Source organism: Erpetoichthys calabaricus, chromosome 1 (genome assembly GCF_900747795.2).
Source record: "Erpetoichthys calabaricus chromosome 1, fErpCal1.3, whole genome shotgun sequence".
Classification (NCBI taxonomy): Eukaryota; Metazoa; Chordata; class Cladistia; order Polypteriformes; family Polypteridae; genus Erpetoichthys; species Erpetoichthys calabaricus.
The window spans coordinates 25,149,406-25,172,755 of record NC_041394.2 but is presented as its reverse complement, the minus strand read 5'-3'; the positions used below and the strand labels follow the sequence as shown (position 1 = coordinate 25,172,755).

General features: G+C 40.8%; 1 protein-coding gene across 1 annotated transcript in view; it reads right to left on the bottom strand.

Moving 5' to 3' along the window:
• LOC114647794 (spectrin beta chain, non-erythrocytic 4-like) overlaps nucleotides 1-23,350 on the bottom strand; it is a 432,215-nt gene that overhangs the window by 27,351 nt on the left and 381,514 nt on the right. Inside the window, exons 31-33 of the mRNA XM_028796437.2 lie at nucleotides 17,391-17,587; nucleotides 16,533-17,296; nucleotides 1,915-1,987 (exon numbers count right to left, since the gene is read on the bottom strand). Coding sequence (XP_028652270.1) covers nucleotides 1,915-1,987; nucleotides 16,533-17,296; nucleotides 17,391-17,587 — 1,034 coding nt within the window. The remainder of the gene's footprint in view (nucleotides 1-1,914; nucleotides 1,988-16,532; nucleotides 17,297-17,390; nucleotides 17,588-23,350) is intronic.

Sequence of the window (23,350 nt, the reverse complement as noted above, 5' to 3'; positions counted from 1 at the left end):
ATTCAGCTGGCTGACGTTCTTTATTTTACAGACTGCTATTAATGCTTGCCCCGTGATGGACTTACAGCGATGATTTCCATCTTGTTCCCAGGATTACCTGTAGATCTCCATGGCCACAGAAAAAGTGAGTTCTAAAAATTAATTTATGGACTTTTATTAATAAACATCCTGAAGATATATATATATTTTTTTTTTCTGCAGAAATAATAATAATAATATAAAGTCAGGATCAAACAGAACTACTGAATTTGTTACAGAAAATTATAAAAAAATATGCAACTACATTTTATTTGAAATGAAGGGGAATTTCATTACATCAATCAAAAACAGAACTGTGTATCCTTCTTATTAATGGTAATGACCACCGAGACAAGAGAAACTGAGACGCCAGACACAATTGAGTCCTCGAACAACCCGGGTGTATTTATTGTGTTACTTTACAACAAAACAAATTGCTGAACCCTAGCATACCTCTACAAACATCTCCACTGTTAGGGGCCACCAAAACAACAAACCAGGAAAATTCATGACTCACTTTGCCTTATCCACTGAGATGATTCTGAGACGATTTTGAGTCATATTTTGATGCGCACTTGATGAACTATAGCCAAATTGTCATGATTCTCTCTCTCGCACCTGAACCTTCAAGACTCCAACCTCCTCACCCACTCCACATAAGCAGAAACAAATTCAAAATGAACTTATACTTTTCATAAAAAATACATTTCTCAGTTTCAACGTTTGATATGTTCTCTTTCTTCTAATTTCATTGAAATATGGGTTTACAAGATTTGCATTCTGTTTTTATTTTATAGGCAGAGAGATGGAGAGTGAGGGCCAATCAGGAGTTAAATGAGATATAAAGAAAGGAAGGATCAGATGGTTTGGACACTTTGAATGGAATTGCGGAGGAAAAGATGTATTTGGAGCTACCTTGAGGAAGACAACAAGGAAAGTATGACTAGATGATGTGCAGGATGATTTGAGGAAGATACGACTTTGGTGATAGAGGAGTTTAGCTACAGACCGGTCAATATGGAGCAAAGTGGTGAGGGAGGCTTAGGCCCTACAAGGATTGTAATGCCAAAGAGGAAAGAAGGAAGGAAGGGTCATACAGCAAGAGTGTGAATGTAACCTTGTGACTTAAAGTTAGACATCTTAACCACTAGAGGGCATAGCACGTTATATAAAATATGGTGTAGTACGAGGGTGTTGTACCGTGTTAGCCATTATGGATGTAGCGAGAAGTTAAGCAAAATGACACCTTTTATTGGATAACTAGAAAGATTACAAAATGCAAGCTTTCAAGGCAACTCAGGTTCCTTCTTCAGGCAAACTTTGCCTGGCCACTGTCACATGCTAGATATATAAAAATATTTATATTGTATATGCCATATAAAACAGAAATGTTCTTATATTTCTAGCATGTGAGCATGGTAGATGTGAGGATTAAACCAGCAATCACACAATATTCAATCAAATACTTTCTTTATCTGGTACATACACTATGGCACCTTTACATAATAAGGATCTTTTCAAAGTACTATACAGGTGTTACAGAATGGTTTCTATATTGCCATGACTGAGATGGAGGCCTTACAAGTGAAATGGTTCATGCAGGGTCATTATGGTGGAGACTTCACTGGCAGCCACATGGCTGTAATAGCCCACCGCCCTAACTACTAGGTGACCCTGCTCGACTTACCATTCAAAAGTCAGAATGGAATGAGGAGTATTCATTGTCAGACATTACTTAGCATTTAAAGGTTACTTACTAGAATACCTTTAGGGATAAATGCCCTGACTCTCTTTGTTTTCTGATTTAAGCATCTTTATTTTTTTTTCAAATATGCAAACCAAAGGATTAACCTGAATAATTTTGAAATTGTAACAAAAACTGAACATTCAGCTCACCTGAGACTGTAATTGGGCAGCTTCTCTCTCCTGTAGCTGTTCCACAATATCTGCCAATGTCGACCTCTTCTCCCTGTGATGTAAGAACAATAACAGGTATTAGTCCATCAAACTGGACAGCAGTCTCACTGAACATACGGCCTTTAAGTACAATTAGAGTTACACATATTATGTGTGTACATTGAGCTTGATGTCTAAAAGTTGTTCTCCATCACTGTGTGATTAATCAAACGTGACTTTTACATACCGTATACGAGAGGGGACCCAAAAATAACCGGAAATATTTTTAAAACGTGTTTAATTAATTTTCTGTACAAACTACAATTAGTCTCCTTCAAAGTACTCTCCATTGGCGGAAATACACTTATCTAACCGTTTGTTCCATTGTTCGAAACATTTTTTAAATTCGTCTGAAGTAATGCCCATTAATGCTCTGGTCATTTCTTGTTTTACCTCTTCGACGTCAGCAAAACGCCTTCCTCTCAAGTCTTTTTTCATCCGAGGGAACAAAAAGAAATCACACGGAGCTAAATCCGGTGAGTAGGGTGGGTGGTTCAGGGTTGTCATACCGTTTCTTGCCAAAAATTGGCGAATGCTGAGAGCAGTGTGAGATGGAGCGTTGTCATGATGAAAGAACCAATCGCCCGACTCCCACAAATCAGGGCGTTTCCTTCTCACACTGTTGCGCAACCTACTTTTACAAAAAAAATCACTGAACACAAGCACAATCTAACAGACTGATGGCACATGGCAGACTGACTTGTGAGGAGTGTAACTAGATCGCCCTAGCGGCCCTACCACATACTACAAGTACCAACCTAACAACAACAAAATTCCGGTTATTTTTGGGTCCCCCCTCGTATACTCGCGGATAAGTTCTCCTGCAGATAAGTCAGAACTTTATTTTACAGTATAATTTCTGCCATTTTATAATGTCCGTCGTATAAGTCGAATGCGGAAAACTCATGCTATTGGTACAAGGGATTATGATATGCTGACGCCCACCTGAGAGAGTAACCATGGAGCACACGGCCTTTATTTTCTATGCGGGTGCAGCAATGAGCTGTATCAGCGCGTGCTCCTCACCTCTCTCTGTTGTGCCTACGTGACCACACAGTAAGACCCAAACTACTCCAAAGCGACATGTGCATTGATTTGTGTTTTTTGTATCTCACACTCTCAGACACCTTTATCATAACAGCATCCCTTATCTACGATGGAGCGTTCGATCAGAAGAAAATATGAAGCTTGGTTTTAAATTAAAGTCATTGAATTAGCGAAAGAAATTGGTAACTGCGCTGCTGCAACAAAATTCGATGTGTCTGAGAAACTGGTGCGAGATTGGAGGAGGCAAGAAGATGTAAAAAAAAAAATGTAAGTGTCGCATTTTTGATCGGCCGTATAAGTCGGGGTCTGATTTGGGTTTCAAGACCCGACTTATACGTGAGCATATATAGTAGAAGACTTGTTTTGCTTGGTATACATATTTATCTCATTTAAATAAATGAACATATATACCCTTAAAGGAATTATATTTTTTTATACGTTACTTTTCCCGTTTAATTTATAGTGATTGACAAGAAAGAATTGAATCTCATATTTTCATACAGAAGTAGATAAATTTTCTAGTATAATAGGAATTTATAGTGACCAATGAGGGACTACAGCCAACAGTATCAAAATGTCCATGAAAAAAAATCTTACACATCTCGCAAAGTCCCCATGTCAAGTCATCCAGTCGTGTACTCACAACGTCCCCATTACATGTACTTTGTACTAAAATATCTTTAGATAAATCACTTCTGGAAAACAATCTCGTGAACAAAAATATAACAAACACAAACACCTCCCCACCATGTTCTTTGGTCACGAGTCTGGCCCAGTAACATCCTATTCACTGGTTTTACCCCCGCAGCTACTCGACAGGATGACGACAACTGCACCAGGCTGTTTCAACGTTACAGACGAGGATACAAGGCCAGATCAGTACCTAGATTGGCACAGGCAAACGTCGAAATCCACAACCATTTTGACCCTCTTTGCTCCCCCACAGTACTGACAGAACTTGGTGATCCAGATGTTATTCGGGATTCAATTGTAAACAACCTTTGTATTTCATGCCCTAAACAGAAATTTTTGTTACTTGAGTTTGAAACATTACAAGAAGAGTGCCGACAGCCTTCGAGAAGCACCAGGACGTGCCTGTCGGAACTGTCATATTCCATGCAGGCATAAACGACATTTGTTTATTAAGTCAAATTAATTTATGCCAAAAATTTCGATTGGTAACACGCAAAATAATTAAATATGTATTAATAGGCTATGCTATTGCTATGCAAAAAGAGTTTGTTAGTCTTGGCAACAGCAGATCCAACTCCGTGCCAGTCACACAAGGAGTCCCTCAGGGCTCTGTCCTTGGTCCTCTGCTTTTCTGTATTTATATGCTTCCCCTTGGCCATATTATCCGTAGTTATGGATTGGGTTATCATTTTTATGCAGATGATACCCAGCTCTACTTCAATGTTAAAAGTGGAACTTCATCAGGGCTTTCTCAGCTCACAACCTGCCTTAGGAAATTAAAACCTGGATGGAGCAGAACTCTTTAAAATTAAATTGCAATAAAACTGAACTCCTGCAAATTGGGACTAAAATGCAACTTAATAAAATGAGCTCCTTCCCAGTCCATCTTGGCGGTGATCTCATCAGACCTGCCTCTACTGTAAAAAATCTTGGTGTCATTTTTGATTCCTCCCTCTCTTATTCTGCCCACATAAATCACATTAAAAAACTTTCTTACTTTCACCTCCGTAACATATCCCATGTTCGCTCCTTCCTCTCCTTCTCTAATGCTGAGGAACTCGTCCATGCTTTTATCACATCCCACATCGATTATTGTAATTCCCTACTGGCAGATGCCCCTTCTAATCTTATATCACAGCTCCAGCTTATTCAAAACTCAGCTGCAAGAGTCTTTACTCGAACCAGCAGCAGCGAACACATCACACCCATCCTGCTCCGTCTTCACTGGCTCCCTGTGTCCTACAGAATCGAATATAAAATCCTACTAATAACCTACAAAGCTTTAAATAACCTCGCACCAAACTACATCAGTGACCTTCTCCATCACTATGTGCCTGCCCGCCGACTAAGGTCCTCTGATTCTGGTAATCTTGTTGTGCCCCTCACTAATCTACACTCCATGGGTGACAGCAGGGCCTTCAGCTGTATAGCGCCCAGACTCTGGAATGACCTACCGAAATTAATTAGATCAGCTGACTCCATGAATTCTTTTAAAAAACAACTCAAAACTCATCTGTTCAGGAAGGCTTTTAGCTCTACTTGACTTTATTACCCTTCTCTCTGTTTACTTTCATGTCAAGATGCTCATGTAACCTGTATGTGTGTGCGAGACCATCAATTATGTTGTCTGTTTTTTTTCAGAATTTACTGTCTTAATCTTCTTTATTTATTTATCTGGTTTGTACAATGCTATATACTGTATATTCTGCCGTTCTTTATTATATTCTGTAAGTGCCTTGAGCATGGGAAAGGTGCTATATAAATAAAATGCATTACTATTATTATTATGCTGAAACAGTGGCGATCATGTAGAAGATGAAAACAACAACTTACAATATCACAAAGAATATCTACAACCGTTAACACCGTCTGGTTTTCCACCACATGAATTACTGTAGAAAGAAGAATGTATCCAAGAAAGGTAATGTAGTACATCTTCCGCGGATATTAGACAACAAAGGAGATCTTGATATGCCATTCATATTAAAACATTAACAGTTTCCCGTTAGAATAGCTTTTGTAAAGACAATAAACAAATCTCAGAGCCAAACATTCGAAAAGTCATTTTATTTAATAGAGAGAAAGAAACTATGCAATCACAGCCAGTTATACGTCGTGTGGATACAAACGTAATGCTTCACATGAAAATTAAAATCTGTTTAAATTGAACATTCATATCCCCATACGCGAGCGGCAACACTGCGGCAACACTGCAAAGAGGGGGGTTGGCGAGCGAAGCAAGCAGGGGGCAAAGCCACCTAGTAAAAATAACAGTTTTAGGTAAACGAATCATTTAAATCTAGAGCATAGAGGCTGAACAAGTGGGCCCTATACCATGTCTGTATGTTTACACTAATCCACTGAGAATACAATTCGTTTTGCATGCAATTTCACAATCGCAATCATAAAATGTGAAACTCATAAAAAGTGTTTTTTTTGGGGGTTCTTAAAGGTGGAAACAAGTGAAATTGGTGGACAAAAACAGAAATGTTAGCCAAAACGCGAAGAGCAAAAGTCTTATCCTAAAAATTCACAGAAGAAAGCACACAGTTTGCAAATAAATTCAATCTCAAACTAAACTAGAACTACAAAGAGGTGACCTTCACATACTGGGGTGGGCAAAAGTAGGTTTACAGTTGTTTGTATGGAAAAAGACGTGCAGGTTATGATTATTACAATAGCTTTATTAACTCAATAGCTGTATTCACTTTATTAACTGAAAAGAATGTCACAATGGAACAGTGCGCTTAGATACAATCTCATAAGTGATCAAACTGCCAACCGTCATTATTTATTGTAAATCATAAGTAAGGATATGAAATAATAACAATAATAAGAAGAAGAAAACAAATAAGACAAATAGCGGCACGGTGGCGCAGTGGGTAGCGCTGTTGCCTCGCAGTTGGGAGACCTGGGGACCTGGGTTCACTTCCCGGGTCCTCCCTGTATGGAGTTTGCATGTTCTCCCCATGTCTGCGTGGGTTTCCTTCGGGTGCTCTGGTTTCCGCCCAAGGTCCAAACACATGCAGGTTAGGTGGATTGGCGATTCTAAATTTGCCCTAGTGTGTGCTTGGTGTGATTGTGTGTGTCCTGCGGTGGGTTGGCACCCTGCCTGGGATTGGTTCTTGCCTTGTGCCCTGTGTTGGCTGGGATTGGCTCCAGCAGACCCCCGTGACCCTGTGCTTGGATTCAGCGGGTTGGATAATGGATGGATGGATGGATAAGACAAATAAACAATGCAATGATTAATCAATAAATAAATAAATAAAAATACAAGATAAAAGTCTGTGTTTCACATACTCAGAATTGTAACCCTACTCTTGCCCACCCATATTGGGCTGATGACGTCATCATCACACATGACAAGCACAGCGAAACCCTCAAAATGGCAGTGAAAATAACATTCAAAAACTATTCGCTTTGAAATAAGGCGTTCAAATGAAAAAAAATAAACTCTGCAGGTCAGAAACCAGTCATTTTTAAAACTGCTTGAAATCTCAAGAAAAAGTAAATACAGTGCCCTCCATAATGCTTGGAATAAAGACGCTATTTTTTACATAATTTTTACATAATCTACCCCTCTGCTCCACAGTTTATAATTACAAATCAAACCATTCAGGCATCGTGATTAAAGTGCACACTGCAGACTGTCACACATTTCGGTCACACCATGTAGAAATTATAAGACACTTTTTCAAATGGTCCCCCCATTTCCGGGCAAATATGTCTTTGTTCAAAACCTGAAATGTCCACCTGACATTCACATAAATAGGTCGACTTTTGAATGCTGAAAATTCTCATAGCACACGAACGCAACACTAATCCTGCAGTAGAACACATTTAATAAAACGAGAAGTCGGATTCTCTCCTGAACTTCTCTTATCGTGTTCATAAGAATTACAATACGTGCGCACGCTTTGAAATCACTTCAGCTACTCTGTCCACAGCCTCCTGTCTCACAAGAACACCACCTCATACAATATACCAATCGACAATGCAAGATATCAAGCTTGCTGGGGTTCCCCTCTAGTTTTGGCCCCCTAGACCCCAAAACTGCTCATTCTTAGGCCCTTTTTGAACCATGTTTTGTGCAGGAAATTATACTGTTATGACGAAAAGTAAACCAATAGGAGTCTTCAACAAAAATGATGAGAAGGACTAGAAGTTGTGCATGAGACATCAACTGACCCCCTAAAGGGATACAAGGGGGTCAAAGTGAATCCTTTTCACAAAACTTAAAAAAAAGGATGTAGAGTGATGAGTGATGCAATTTCAAGGTTGCTGATCACAAATATGATTATGTTTTTGATATTTATTCTTTACTGGTGGTCCTAGCCCTGTAAGAGCCACCCCAAGAACATTAAAAATGACACATTTCAAACATAAGCATTTCAAGGTCAGTGACTGTGAAGATTATGTTATTTTTGACTATTTTTGACAGTTATTAAACTGTGTGGATTATTTCATTCTCTTCACATGTCCATGACAGTTTCTTTTTCACAAAATCAAATTCTGTTTTGGTGCTTGGATGTGAAGGATGAAACTATATTGGAGGGAGGTTCCTTACCCAGATGGATGAAGATATGGATAGGCATCCTGGCCGGATTGGTTGCGGGTAGTGAAGATATAATGGAAGGACTAGGAAGGACTGTGTCTTGGGGCCAAGTAGTCCCCAAGTACTCCAGATGGCAGCAACCCTTTCATTTGTACACCCACAGGGCACCTTGGGAATTGTAGTCCTGGTGGACAGCCCTTTCAGGGTGTGTGGATGCCTCCACAGGTAGCTGTGGGGAGAGGACTGACACACTTTAAGGTGGTTCCTCCTGGCCTGGAAGTGCTTCCAGTGTGTAATCATGTGGCACCTGAATTACCCCTGGGTCTTGTATAAGTGGAGCAGCTCTGCTCACTCAGATCGAATCGGAGTCGGGAGAGGAACTGAACAACACTCACTGGGGAGAAGTGGAAGAGGGAAGGGAGAAACAAGAAACAGAATGACACTGCTGTGCTGTGTTAACAATGAGAAAGCTGTTCAGGTGTTCTGTTCAATACATATTCCCGGGATTGTGTCTGTGAGGTACTGCAGCGCCCTCTAGTGGTCACACTGTATAACAAAGTTTGGAATGGGTACAGTTCAGCCTCAGATGAGTAAAGTGAGCTTCACAAGACACAAACTGTGTTTAAAATAAATTTATAAATAAATTTCCTTAAGTGAACATTCTAGCAGCAGAGGGGACTTATAACACCAGACTAATGACACTATAGGGCACAAGAACCTGAAAGTACTAGAAAGTGGAATACACCAGGCCCGTGTCTGTTTCCAAGTGTAAAATCTCTCTGTAGGAAAACATTATGACAAAGGATCAATTTAACACCTTTTAAAGCCAAGAAACTGAACAAAGACAATGCTGCAAAACAGCTTTGTACTTCTGGTTTTGAGATTTACACCTTGGATCAGAAGCCAGCTAAGGTATTCACACATCTTATTTCTTGCAGTCGGTGTAAATAGTAACACATACAGTACACATCAGAAAAATCTTTGAAGGTCCATAAGAAACATTGCATTAGATGACTAGGATTACCTAGGATTTAATGAATGATTTGGTAAGTCTAGGATTACCTTTAGGGGACTAGGATTTCTGGGTTTGAGTCTCATTTTGTAGTTTGACTCCATAAAATACCTGCGTGGTATGACACAAGCAGACTAAAGCTTTAACTGCAGAATGCTGCCGTCACTCAAGTCTTTATAAATCAAAGCTAAAAATTCACTGATCACCCTGCCTGGCAAAGCAGAGCTCCTGTCATGGCAGTTAAAGAGCCTCATCTCTAAAAGGGTTTAACTTTGTGAAGAGGGGTCAAAGCAAACTGGACCTCCAAAGACTGTGGCTTCAGAAACAGAGAAAAACAAGTAAAGAAATATCCATTGGTTATTTTTTGTCGTTTTGATTGCCTTTTGTGTTCCTAAATTCATTGCAAGTGTTTACCTCCTTGAAGTTTTCACATTTTATTGGTATACAACCTGAATCACAGAACATATAATTTGGTTTTTCTGGCATTGATTGATTGAGCACAATACGATTCTTCCATTTCAGAGAACAGATCTGTGTGATTGGTCTAAATTAATTACACATATAAAGCATAAAATAATGAAAGATCCAAATTGTGGTCAGTCAGTTTAGTGGCCTGACCTACACAATGACCTGAGTCTGAATGCAACTTGAGATGAGCCATTATGGTGGCCTAACCTCCATAATGAAGACAAAAGAACACCTAAAGTAACTCTGTGAAAAGGAGAGTGAAGAGCACAAGTCAGGGGGTGGAAACAAGAAAATACAGTGTTGGCCAAATTATTATAATATTTTGGTTTTCTGCAGTTTTTGTCGATTCAAAGCTAAAAATTACCAATATGGTGCATTATAAATGACATGCAATTCTTTGTATTTGTAGTTACTTATGTAAAACACAAACCAAATTGGTTTTCAACATATATTTAGAAAGTTTTATGGGAAATTAAGGTTTTGTTTCCTTGACACCTTAAATGTCATCCAAAATGTCAGTATTTTGTCCAGCCTCCACGTGCTTTAATCACTGCCTGTATTCTGTTAGGCATGCCTGCAATCATGTCCTCTGCACACTTTTTAATGTCCTTGTCGTGAAACCATACATTGTAGAAGGCGTTCAATAAGATGTTGCTTGGTTGTGATCCTGCATTCATGCATCTTATTTTTCAGCATCTTCCACACATTCTCTATGGGATTCATGTCTGCACTGTTTTCAGGCCAGTCGAGCAATTGGAGTTGTTTTTCTGCCAGGTACTTCTTAACCTTTTTGGATGTGTGGCAAGGGGCGTTATCTTGCTGGAAAATGACGTCCTGATGAGATCCTTGAGTCCAGTCCCTTAACTGAGGAAGGAGCCGTGTTTCCAGGACTTGGATGTATTGATCCTGGCGCATCGTTCCTTCCACGATGTGCAGAAGACTCACGCCGTGAACACTGATGGCACCCCAAACCAACACAGAAAGTGGGTGCTTAACTGTCTGTTTAACACAATCTGGGCAGAATTCCTCACCAGGACGTCGGCGCACAAATTGAGCATGGTCCTCAAGGACATGCATCGAACTCTCATCCGAAAAAACAACCTGTTTAAAAAAAATTCAATGTGTGTTCAGTTATTTATTTAGTTAATTAGATTTTAGATAATTGTTACAAAATTATTGAAAATATTCCTGATGTGTTCTGAAGCAATTCTTACCTTTGACCAGTCTTATGAAGTCCAGTCCAACCTCTTCCGCATCATTGTCGTCGTAAGAAGAGGTTTTTTCAAGTGCCGACATGCCTTCAAACCGGCTGTAAAAAGCTGGCAACGCACTGTCCTTGAACTGGCTGCAACTCCATGCTCCTGCCACATCTGTTTCAGTTGCTTTGAGGAGGCTTTCCTGTGATGGAGACAGATGTTGACCAGCCTCTGGTCATCTCTGGATGTTGATAGGCGTTTCCTGCTGCACGAACCTTTACGTTTTGGAGAGAATCCTTGGTTGCCTTTCAACTTCCTTCGACAAATACTGACAAATGCTTGAGAAACACCAAGTTTCTTAGCAATTTCCACCTGGGTCATAGTCGTTTCTTCCAGCAAAACTCTAACCTGGCCTTTTTTTCGTGGGCTGATGTCGGTTTTCTTACCCTTTCTCGCTTTCGTACAAGTTCCAGAGAAGATTCGCATCAAACTTCCGCAAAAACTAAATTTGTGTGTTAGAATTTGTTTGCATGTGCAGGCTTATTTATATATAAGCTCAAACCGTTTTAAAAGGTGTGCAGAAATAGCGAAAATGTCATGTTGTAAAATTGTCTTCAAAACACAGAAATAGGCCAAATTTTAATGCCTTTGTGTCACTCCACAAAAAAATATTATTTTCAGACAAAGCCATGCAAAAACCATACAAAAACAATTCTTAATGATATTAATATCCATTTGCAACACAATCTGAGTGATAATAGTGAAAATACTAGCGACATTATTTGATTCAGACAGAAAATTACAACAAACTTCTCAAAAAGATCAAATATTATAATAATTTGGCCAACACTGTAGGCTCTGAATTTATATAAATCATCGAGAAATGAAAATCTACCCAGAGCAGACCTATGACATCTCAGCTAGAGTTTGCTAGAAGGCATATGGGAGACACTGAGGCCATCTGGAAGAGAATTGAACTTTTTGGTCATCACATTAAATGCCATCTTTGGCACAAGCACGTTATCAGAAACATGCCATCCCCACTGTGAAGCACGATGGCGGTAGCATCAGGCGGTGGGGATACTTCTCTACATCATTTCCAGGAAGGCTTGTGAGGGTAAAATGAATGCAGCAAACTACAGAGAAAAACCTGATGCATTCTGCGAGAAACTTGCATCTTGGGAGAAGATCTGTCTTTCAGCAAGACAACAACCTCAAAGCTGGGGTGTAAAAACGACAATGTTAATGTGCTGTAGTGGCCAAGTAGAGTCCAGATCTCAATCCGATTTGTTGCAGAACTTGAAAACGCTGCTCTCTTACAATCCTCATGCAGCCTGACAGAGCATGGCTAGGCTGTCTAGAAGAATGGGGAAAAAATGGCAGTGTGGAGAAGAAGGAGGGGAGGTGAATACTTGCTTATATTTGTTGTTATTTTAGACCACTTTGCAGGGATCTTTTTTTATTTATTTATCTTTTTTAGATAGACAGTGTAGATGGTACACGGGATGGACAGGCATCCTGGAAGGGAGTCGGGAAGATTCCTTACCTGGGCAAGGCTTCCCTAATGGAGGGATGGCCAACCCAGTCAGAGAAGAAGATGGTTCCTTACCCAGATGGGAAGCCCCAGACAAATGGACAGGCGTCCCGACCGGGCACATACAGTATGTAACATCTTCCCTGGCTCAAATAAAAGAAGAAGACAGGGAAGGACTGTCTATGAAGGGTGTTCATTCCCCCCAGTTGCTAGATGGCAGCAGCCCCCCATATAAGTAGTCCAGCAGCATAGTCCTGCTGGGGTCCATGGGTACTGCAAGAGGTCACTGCAAGAAGATAATCTCCCTAATATACGGGACTTCCGTGTGACCTGGAAGTACAGTGGACCCTTGACTTACGCACTCAATTCGTTCACGAGGGCTGGTTGCAACTCAAGTTGGTTGTAAGTCAAGACTATTTTTCCCATAAGAAATAATGGAAATACCCATAATGCATTCCGAACCTTCCACAGCAACACTTACGTAATCTTTTCATAATAAAAAAGGGTTGTATAATGTGCATAATTTACCAAAAACACCAATAATTTTTCTAATGTACTAACCAAAAAGTCAAAAAAAAGTGCCTAGCCTACCAGAAACAACAATTTCATACTGTACTCACCACTTAAGTTGACATCTTTGGCTTGCAGGAAGGGAGGAGGAGGAGAATGAAATGGAAGGTGGTTATTGTTTGGAAGGAGCCTCCTTATACAAATCTTTTCTTTGTAAAATTGTCAAGATGGTGGATTTCGACATGCTATACATATTAGCGAGATCGGTCACACGAACGCCACGCTCATATTTCCACACAATTTCCTTCTTCGTTTCAACTGTGATCGCTTTCTCTACCTTCGTTACCTTCTCTTCCTTCCTTAGCTTCCTTTCTACCTTTTTTGGGTCCACTTTGATAGCAATTATTGAAATAAATTATATAAATCACTGCACTGACCGAAATTACGTCCACAAACACACGTATCTGGGCTCTGACTGACACGAACGCACACAGCTGTTTGTTTAAAATCGCACAAGCGGATACACGTAACCGCATTCGGGTCGTAACTCAAGACAATGGTCGTAATTCAAAACAAAATTTTGGTCGTAAACCAAGTTGTTCGCATATATCAAGGGTCGACTGTACTTCCAACGGGTAGTAGCCCTGGCCCTGGAAGTACTCCCCGGTCCGCAATAGAAGGGACTGCACTTCCTTATCCATGTGAGTCGGAGCTGGGAGGAAGGGAGGCAACACTCAACTGGAGGAGGGCAGTGCAGTGGAGAGAGGAGAGGTGACTGTAGGAGAGATAACCTGTGCGTTTTTGTGCTTCAATTGGAGGTATTTCTACAGTAAAGAACCCTTTGATTTGAATCCAGAACTGTATTGTGTTGTCGTGTTTGGGATTTGGGGCCCACTTGTGACCCGGGTCTTGTGAGACTTGGTAGTCCCAGTCCCAGTGAGGCGCAATGCAGGCATATTGCTGTTGGTATAAAGGACCCCAGATGTGTTTCTTGTCACACTTCTGCTAAATAGTTTGTTGGCTGAAAGTCCTCAGTATTGGTGTGTCAGAAAGAGGACATGCAGCATTGTTCATAATGGCACTTAGTTTTGTTTTCATTCTCTCTTATTCTGCCACCTCCAGGGGGTCCACAGTGTGTCCCATAATTGAGCAAGTGAGGGAGGCCAAAGCGGAGGTGGATGGATAAAGTAAAAGAAAATCTGAAAGAGAAGGGTCTGACTGGGGAGGAGGTGCAGGGCTATAATGGAGAAGGCTGATCAAGCATATTGACCCCATATAGAAGAGAGAAAAAATGAAGAGGAGGAGGAGGAGGAAGAAGAAATCTGCTAAGGAAAAAGAGCCTGCTCTGCCCTTTCTTCTATAGCTCCTTTGTGTTCCGAGACCAGCCCAACCTGTCATTGATGTGGACCTCCAAGTACTTATAGGAGTGCACCCCCCCTATATCCACTCCTGAATAGTGACTGTGTGTAAAGGCTCTTTGGTGCGGTGAAAGTCGATAGAACTAACTATTTTACATTAAAGCGAGTAATTAACCATAGTAAAAAATAGTAAAATTAAATTATTTCAAAGTAAATTATGTTTCAAGTTGCGTTCGAGCTTTTCGTTGCGTTATATGATTTTGTTCTGTTTGGCTTTGAAATTAAAATGCAAATATTTTTTAAACTTAAACTTTTACTGTAAAACTTCAGTAAAATAATTTTTGAATTAAATGTATGTCATTATCGCATTGAATTTTGATTCTGTGTTTGGACTTTCATCGTGACAACACAACATATAACTGCCCGTGAGAGAATTTCGTTTCTTTCTCTCTAATAAATAAACCGACTTTTTCGAATGTTTGTCTCTGTGATTTGTTAATTTTCTTTGCAAAAGCTATTCTAACGGGAAACGTTTTAATATAAATGGCATATCAAGATCTCCTGTGTTGTCTAATGTTATCCGGGGAAGATGTACTACATTACCTTTCTTGGATATATCCTTCTTTCAACAGTAATTCAGCCATTGAAAGACCGGACGGTGTTAACGGTTGTAGATATTCTTCGTGAAATTGAAAGTTGACGTTTTCATCTTCCACACCATCACCACCAACTGTTTCAGTATAGCCTATTGATACGCATTTAAACAATTGGCCATGTAACCAAACGACAATTTTCGCGTTAATTCGTTTGACTTAATCGTTTCTAGGTGCTAGAAGAGATTGCCCTTGTACTCATTTCTTCTGTTTATATCCCTTTGGGATTTGGATTTGGACATGATAAGTCTTATTTTATTGGGAACTTAAAGTGAGGAAAAAAACGTAAACATTTATAAGAGCTGAGAGAGCAGGATATGTGTCTGTCAGAAGCATTCACATGAATGAGAGGTGAGATGACTTTGTGCTGGTTGAATATGGTTGAGAGGAGGGCGGGACTTGAACAAACCTCATACCAAAAAGTCTCGTCTCGTCGCAGGATTTTTTTTATATAATAGAGAGAAATCAATATTCAATAAACGGGCATGTGAATGCAAATCAATTCAACAGTATTTAGTTTTCCAAGCATTTCAAATTATCAAAAAAAGGCAGAACTAAAGTTTGCATGCTTTGCAGCTGAACCGTGTTCCATTGTCCCAGTGGACCACCTGTCTGAGTGCTGCCATGATGGATGGTCCAGGGAATTAAACAATTAATCACCTTTTCCACCAAATGTACTGCACTCATTGTGAACATCTTGGGTTAATTGCATTTATTAGGCCTGTAAATCAGTAAGCAGGACTTATGACATTAAGCCTTTACAAATGTAGGGAAAAATCTTAAAATGGTGGGAAACTGCTTGCTAAGGAGGTCATTGTGAGTGTAAAAGTTGGTAGCCATGGCTTATAAAAGATTTAGAAGTTGGCATGGAGGAGGACGTTTGTGTGCCAGTGGCTTTAGATCAGCGGTCTTCAACCTGTGACAGAAGTTGCCAGATGGTAAGCAGGACAACACCAACAAGAAGGTAAAGAGAGAGAGAATAGAGAAAGAGACCCTTTATTTTTTATGTTTTAATTAATATTAATCTACAGCAGAATGTTATTGTTTTCAGATAGAGTCACCCATGTTCAGTTACCTTTCCTTTTATCAGTTCTTCTCAATCAAGGTTTTTATTTCACAAATATGCTGCTGGTGACAATACATTATTTTTTTTTGTTCTTTATTTCACCTTATACAATTTCTTGCATTAGGAATTTGTTAGTTTTCGCATACCCCTTGGGGTCAGAGCGCAGGGTCAGCCATTGTACAGCGCCCCTGGAGCAATTACAGGTTAAGGGTCTTGCTCAAGGGCCCAGCAGGGTAGGATCTCTTTTGGCAGTGACGGGGATTCGAACCGGCAACCTTCTGGATACCAGCGCAGATCCTTAGCCTCAGAGCCACCACTCCACCCTTTGGTGTAGTGTGTGTGTTCACATGAACATATGTGCGCATAAAGTCCAAAGCATGTTTATTAGTTTTATCCTTTAAAATGGACTTAGCTCTCATGTTTTTAGGATTTTTATTGTGGCTAGAACACCAAAATTAACACTCACCCTGTAGCCTTCTTCTCAGACTGGTCTCTGGGTGTCTCCTGTTCACTTGATTCCTGCCTTTCCAGTCGGCGCTCGTGTCGGTCTCTTCTCCTTTCCTGAGGGTGTTCTTCAGTCTTCTTTTGAACTTCTTGTTCACTTGATGTCTGTCTTTCTAACCTTCGCTCATACCTTTCTCGCCGTCTTTCCTGAGGAAGCTCATCAAGCCTAGCTTGAACTTCTTGTTCACTGGATGTCTGCCTTTCCAGCCTCCTTTCTCGTTCTCTTTTCTTCTGTTCACCATGAGGCTCTGACTGACTGACTTTTCCATCAGTGAGATCCTGATGTCTACTAACCTGCTGGGCTTGGAGCTCAGCAGCAGTTGGACCTTTGGTGTCATCTTTCCGAGGGGCTTCTAGCCCCACTTGCCTTGCTGTCAAGGCTGATTGCACACCATCTTGAAGAATGTCAATCTTAGGCTGTAGGCGCTCTGGCTTTAATTCTTGCCGAACATAGGCAATCTTTGGTTCATTTCGGAGTTCCAGACCCCCATATTTTGTCCCATTCATCACTGGAGAATAAGATGAAGCAGTACTTCCCAGCTTGTGGGCAGACAAAACAGGTTCTACTAATCTATCATCCTTAGGTTCAGTTTGTTCATAGATTGTCTGCCGTAGAAGAGAAGAAGATGCCCTTGCTGATGTAGACTCTTGGGGATCCATAAATACTTTGCGACCCAGTAATGGAGTTGGGGGTTGCTTGCCCTGCTCTGCTTTTAATTTCTCTAGCTGTAAAAAAAAAAAAAAGATGATCATGGCAAATGAGAAAAACATAAGTCCTCAACATCTCCAAGTCTCATAGCCTTTACAACAGTTTATATACCGTGGTGAGGCGTCGTAAAGAACTGAAACGCTCCTCCCAGGTGGCAGCAGCTTTCCGAAAGGCCTCATGTCGCCGAATCAGCTGTTCCACTTCATCCACACTGCTGCCCAGCTCTTGGCTACGGATGAAAGGTTCTTGAGCAGTAAGCCAGGCTTCTGCCACAACTGCCTCTTGGGCAAACTGATTGACCTCTAGCACTAAAAGGAAAAACAAAAAAAGGAATTAGAATTGGAACAGAAGCAATTGAGAAGACACAAGACTATGGTCTCTGCGGACTACCCTCATGAAAAGTGCAGAGTTTTCCTTACAAGGAAAAAGAAATCTACCATATATACTTATACTGATAAGTCGGGACTTGATTTTACCGTATAATTTCTGGTATTTTATAATGTCGGTCGTATAAGTCGAATGTGAAAAACTCTATTGGTCCAAGAGATTATAATATGCTAACGCCCACATTAGAGAGTAACCACGGAGCACACTGCCTTTATTTTCTATGCGGGTGCGGCAATGAGCTGTATCAGTGCTCCTCTCTCTCTCTCTCTATTGTGCCTACGTGACCACACGGTAATACCTGAACTATTCCGAAGCGACGTTTGCACTGTTTTGTGTTTTTTGTATCTCAAACCCTCATACACCTTTAACCTTTTAACCGCCAACTCCCTAAATATTCCCCATGCCAGGAGAAATCTGAACAATTTTCGTTTTTTTACATTTATTCAAGCAGTATTTACCTGCTGAAATACCTGCTGAAATACCTGCTGAAATGTTTCAAATAAATTGTCAATCAAAGGACGTAGCTTGAACAAGCGGTCACGGTTTGGATCTTTCATATCTGGCTCAGATAATGGGCAGCAGTCCAGTTGAGATGCTGGGGATACACCCACTCATCGCCATCATCCGATGCGTCGTCATTCACAGTATCATGCAGCGCACGTTGCTGATCATCATTGTCGCTAAAATCTTCTTCAGAACTGCTACAATCATGATCAGAATTATTGTCCAAAATCGCCTGCAAAACCTCACTTGAAGTCAGTTTACGTTTCGCCATATTCACAGCTTTCACTTTCGAATCACATCACGTGATCGGCCAATACAAGCGCAGAGTTGTCGAAATACAATGTAGTAATAATACCCACGCCAAACCGTCAGTTATACTATGCGCCAGGCATTCACATAACCACAGGCAAATGTGCCGGATAATTCTGGCAGTAAGGCGTCAGCAATAAAGCTACGATGCCGGATATATCCGGCAGAGGGCGGTTAAGGGGTTAATGTAAGAGCATCCCTTATCTACGATGGAGCATTCAATCAGAAGAAAATATGAAGCTGGTTTTAAATTAAAAGTTGTTGAAGTGGTGAAAGAAATTGGTAACATCACTGCTGCAACAAAATTCGATGTGTCTGAGAAAGTGATGTGAGATTGGAGTAGGCAAGAAGATGTAAAATTAAAAAAAAAGCGTCCCATTTTTGAATGGGCATATAAGTCAGGGTCTGATTTTATGATCGATTTTTCGGGTTTCAAGACCCGAAATATACGTGAGTATATACGGTATCTGCATACAGCTGGTCAGGATTGGTAATGAGTAAAACGGGCACAAAATCACCATATGCCATTAAGTCAAGAGTGTCTTCTGTCTAGCTATTCTACCATGAACGCCTGATTGATGGAGCGCTGCTGAGATGGTCGTCACCTTTTGACAGTTTCTACAATCTCAGCAGAGGACTTCTGAAGCTCTGTTGGAGTGAATATTGGGTTCTTGCTCATCTTCCTGACAATGGCCTGGTTATTCAATTTGGCCGGACAGTTCCAATATTCTACCGTTTCATGATTACCAAAGCCACTGGGCTATTGGGAATACGCAAAAGTTTTGGAAATGATTTAATACCCTTCCTCTGTTTTATGTCTCACCACAATTTCGTGGAAGTCTACAAAGAGTTCCCTGGAAGTCATAGCTTGCTTATTGTCCTGACATGCAGAGTGAATTGTGAGACTTTATATACACAGTCTCACAGACGGTTGGGGTCCTTGCCTGGCTGGGATGCCACTTCACTGAGAGGACCAGGGGCCTCATGCATAATGCCGTGCGTAGAATTCACACTAAAACATGGCGTACGGACAAAAGCGGAAATGTGCATATGCACAAAAAAATCCAGATGCATAAATCTGTGCGTTCGCCAACTTCCACGTTCTTCCTCTCCATAAATCCCGGTCAGAGTGAAAAGTAACGCACATGCACGCGCCTGCTGCCACTCCCCAAACTCCTCCCAGAATTACGCCTCTTTGAATATGCAAATCAGTATAAATAGCCCTTAAGCTCAGCAGTCTGTGAAAAGGCAATGGCAAAAGCACGGGGGGAAAGAAAAGAATTTCAGCAAATACCAAGTGGAGGCAAAGAAAAACGTACTATTTGTTGGTTTAAACAGTGGTATAAACAACAAAAGGAAGTTGATTGAGTGACATAGCGTGTTGGATAAACTCGAAAGCTCACGTTCACAAAGTCACACAGTGCCCAAACTAAAAAAAAAGTTGTCAGATATCAAAGTCGCCGAGAAAATGTGAGTCGTAGCCCACCGTCATATGAAAGCTTATTAGGGTACAGAGAAAACAAATAGGCACACAGTGGGAAAAAAGCACGAAATGTCAACTTTAATCTCAAAATTTCCACTTTAATCACGTAGTTTATTTTGTCATTAAAGTAGAACATCATAAACTTCATCTTAAAATCGCTTAATTTACTAGTTTCTCAAATCCCATTGTAACTAAAGTAGCACGTTAAATGCTTTGTTTTGTATTTGATCTTCTATGTGCCCTATGTATGTGAATCACTACGTGCTTCTTAAACGGGCTTTCTCTTCCTCCGACAGGACACAGAATCCATTACATTCATGATATTATAACTCTCTGAATAATTAAAATACTGAGATGTATATATGATATCATTTTCATGATGATAGGAGTTAAAGCATTTTATTACACATGGGAACACGGTGGCACAGTGATTGTTCATGTCTCACGCAAGATGCTTGCTGCACTGTGCGCAACCTTCGATGAAATACTTTATTGTAGCAGTACTGTCTCTTTCAAATGTACTAACCTCCAATTCCTGTCCTTACTTTTCTTTCTTCAAATACCCAATCAATACCACACAATCAGCTCTGTAATAGACATTAAGCCATCTGTAAGCTTAGAATGGTGATTCTTCAAAACTTTTAAGGAACATTGAAATATCTTCGTAGTATGTGTTTAATTATTCTATCCATCTATCTTTCCAGTGTTGCGCCAGCCCCAGCAAGAATACAACGTGAGGCAGGAACAATCTGTGAACGGAGTTTCAGCTCCTTGCTAGCGCTGTGGCACCATGTCCTCACATGTTTAATTATTAACAATATAGATTATTTAAATGAAGTTAAAGTTTTATCTGTATAATAAACATATTTTGCTGCATTTCATCTTAAAAATGATATTGTCATCATATGTAAATACGCGCTTTATAAAGTGACTCAGGTTGTGCAATATTATAACTGTATCTCAAGTTTACAATGAGGTGATTGTACTTCTAAGTACTAACAGTTCTACAAGGAGCACTTGATACACTTATTGAGTGCGTTTATAGTTCTTGGGATGAAACTCTTTCTGAACCGCGAGGTCCGTACAGTAAAAAGGCTCTGAAGCGTTTGTCGTATGAAAGCAGTTCAATAGACAGCACGGCTGAGGCAGCGTGTGCTTGATGCTGTATACCGATAATTCTCTTTCCAATCAGCTGCTGTAGAGCTGTGATTCCACACTCAGATACAGTGATATAAATACTCAGAGTGGTGCAGTGAGAGTGATATGGAAAAGATGATGCGCTGTGGCAACCCCTAAAGGGAGCAGCGGAAAGAAGAAGAAGAAAGTGCAGTAAGAGTAACAACGCTAAAGCAGCTATGGTATTTGGAATAGTTTGATCATTCTGTGGACCATTATATTGTTACAGGTTAATTACAATCAGATGCATTAAACTAATAAACAATATGCGGTTAATTTCAGTGTATTTATAAAGCTGCGTCAGGGATGTGGATCTAAAAAAGAAAGGGAAACCACACTGGAACAATAGCACTGCTTTGATGCTGGGTACCGTCAGTTTGCAAAACCGAGCGGAGAACTTACGTACGCCAAGCATTTAGCTACCGTGAAAATGTGTGTGACTTTACGCCAAGTTTAGGTTTTATACATCGCGATTTGAGCATGGAAACTGGCTTACACAACATTTTTGTGCGTATGCACCGTTTATACATGAGGCCACAGGAGAGCAAGCTTGGGCAGAGCAGTACCTCCACCGGGACGCTAGATGGTAACCCCCATGGATTGCAGTGGGGCCTCAGACTCCCGCAGGGCTTCATGGGAGATGGAGTTATTTACAGCCCTGTTGGAATCCGGTGTTGCTGCCAGGGGAGCTGCAGCTGTTCCTGAGCCTGTGTGGGCGGTTCTTCTGCCACACCTGGAAGTGCATCCGAAGTGGAGCAATGAGCAGCTGGAGCACTTACGGGTGACTTTTATAAGGGACCAGCAGAGACTACTTGGTGAGCCAGAGTTGGGAAGAGGAGGGAGATGAAGCTTGCCGAGGAGGAGTGGAGGAGAAAGAGAAATAGAGGACAAAGTAAATTATTGTGTTTGTGCTAGGACTATGTTGTGGGCTCGTAGGAAAGAGGAAGACGTTCTACACGAGAGAAGAAAAGAAAAGAAAAAGCTTGTGCTTTTATAAGTGTGCCTCCTGCATCTGTCTGTGTCAGGTTAAGCGCAAGTATAGTGTCATCTACTGTCACAACAGGCACATGTCTGCCTTTCTAAATGATGTCCAATCATTTCAGTTTGCCACGGGTGGACTCCAGTCGAGTTCTAGAAACATCTCAAGCAGAATTAAAACAAACAGGATGAACATGAATACAATTTGGAATGCCACATTTCATTTTATGATTTTTAATAAATTTACAAACCTTGGTCATTAAGGGTCACTGGGTATAGACTGATGAGCGAAAATGGCAAATTTACCCATTTAAAACTAAATCTACGACACAATAAAGTGTGCAGAAAGTGAAGGGGTCTGAATACTTTAAGTCCACAGAATATAAACAAGAAGCTGGTTAAGTTGACCGATGATACCAAACTAGGTGGAAGGGCAGGTAATGTGGAAGCAACTAAATCATTACAGAGGGACTTGAACTCCATACAGGTTTGGGTTGATTTGTGGTAGATGAACTTTAATATAAGTGAACATTAAGTGTTACATGTCAGAAGTAGAAATGTTAGATTTGAATACAGAGTAGGAAGTTTGAAACTCAAAAGTACTCCTAATGAGAAAGACCTGGGAGTCATATCTGCATCAGGACAGAATACAGAAGTCGGATAGGGCTCCTTCCCAGCCAGGATCCCAGTTTCATGGAAGGACTGGGGGAGAGAACACATACATGGCATCATCTCCCCCAGAGCGCTAGATGTCATCCCCCTGGGTTGCGGCAGTACCACAGTTTCCCACAGGGCATAATGGAAACTGGAGTTCTGTAAGTCAGCCCTGTTGGGTTCTGTGGGTGCCACCAGAGGGTGCTGCTGGAACTGTGGAGTCCTACTTTGTCGGGCTTCCGCCTCACCTAGAAGTGCTTCCGAACCACGCTAACAGGGCAGTGGAAGTACTCCCAGGTGCACAATAAAAGAAGCCTGCTGCCATTGTTCCAGGAGTTAGAGTCCGGAGGAGGTGGACAACGCTTGCTGGAGGAAGAGTGGAAGTAGAGGAAAGAGAGAAAGAAGAGAAGGCAAAGAGTTTGGTGCTTTTATTGGGCTTTGGACTGTGCACTTTGCTGGGGTGGTGGAAAATGATGGAAAAGCGTTTCCCACAGCAAAAATAAAAAATGTGTGCAGCTGAACTTGTGTCCTGTGTCTGTCTGTATTGAGTTTGGGGAGCTAAGCACCTCCTACAAGCCAC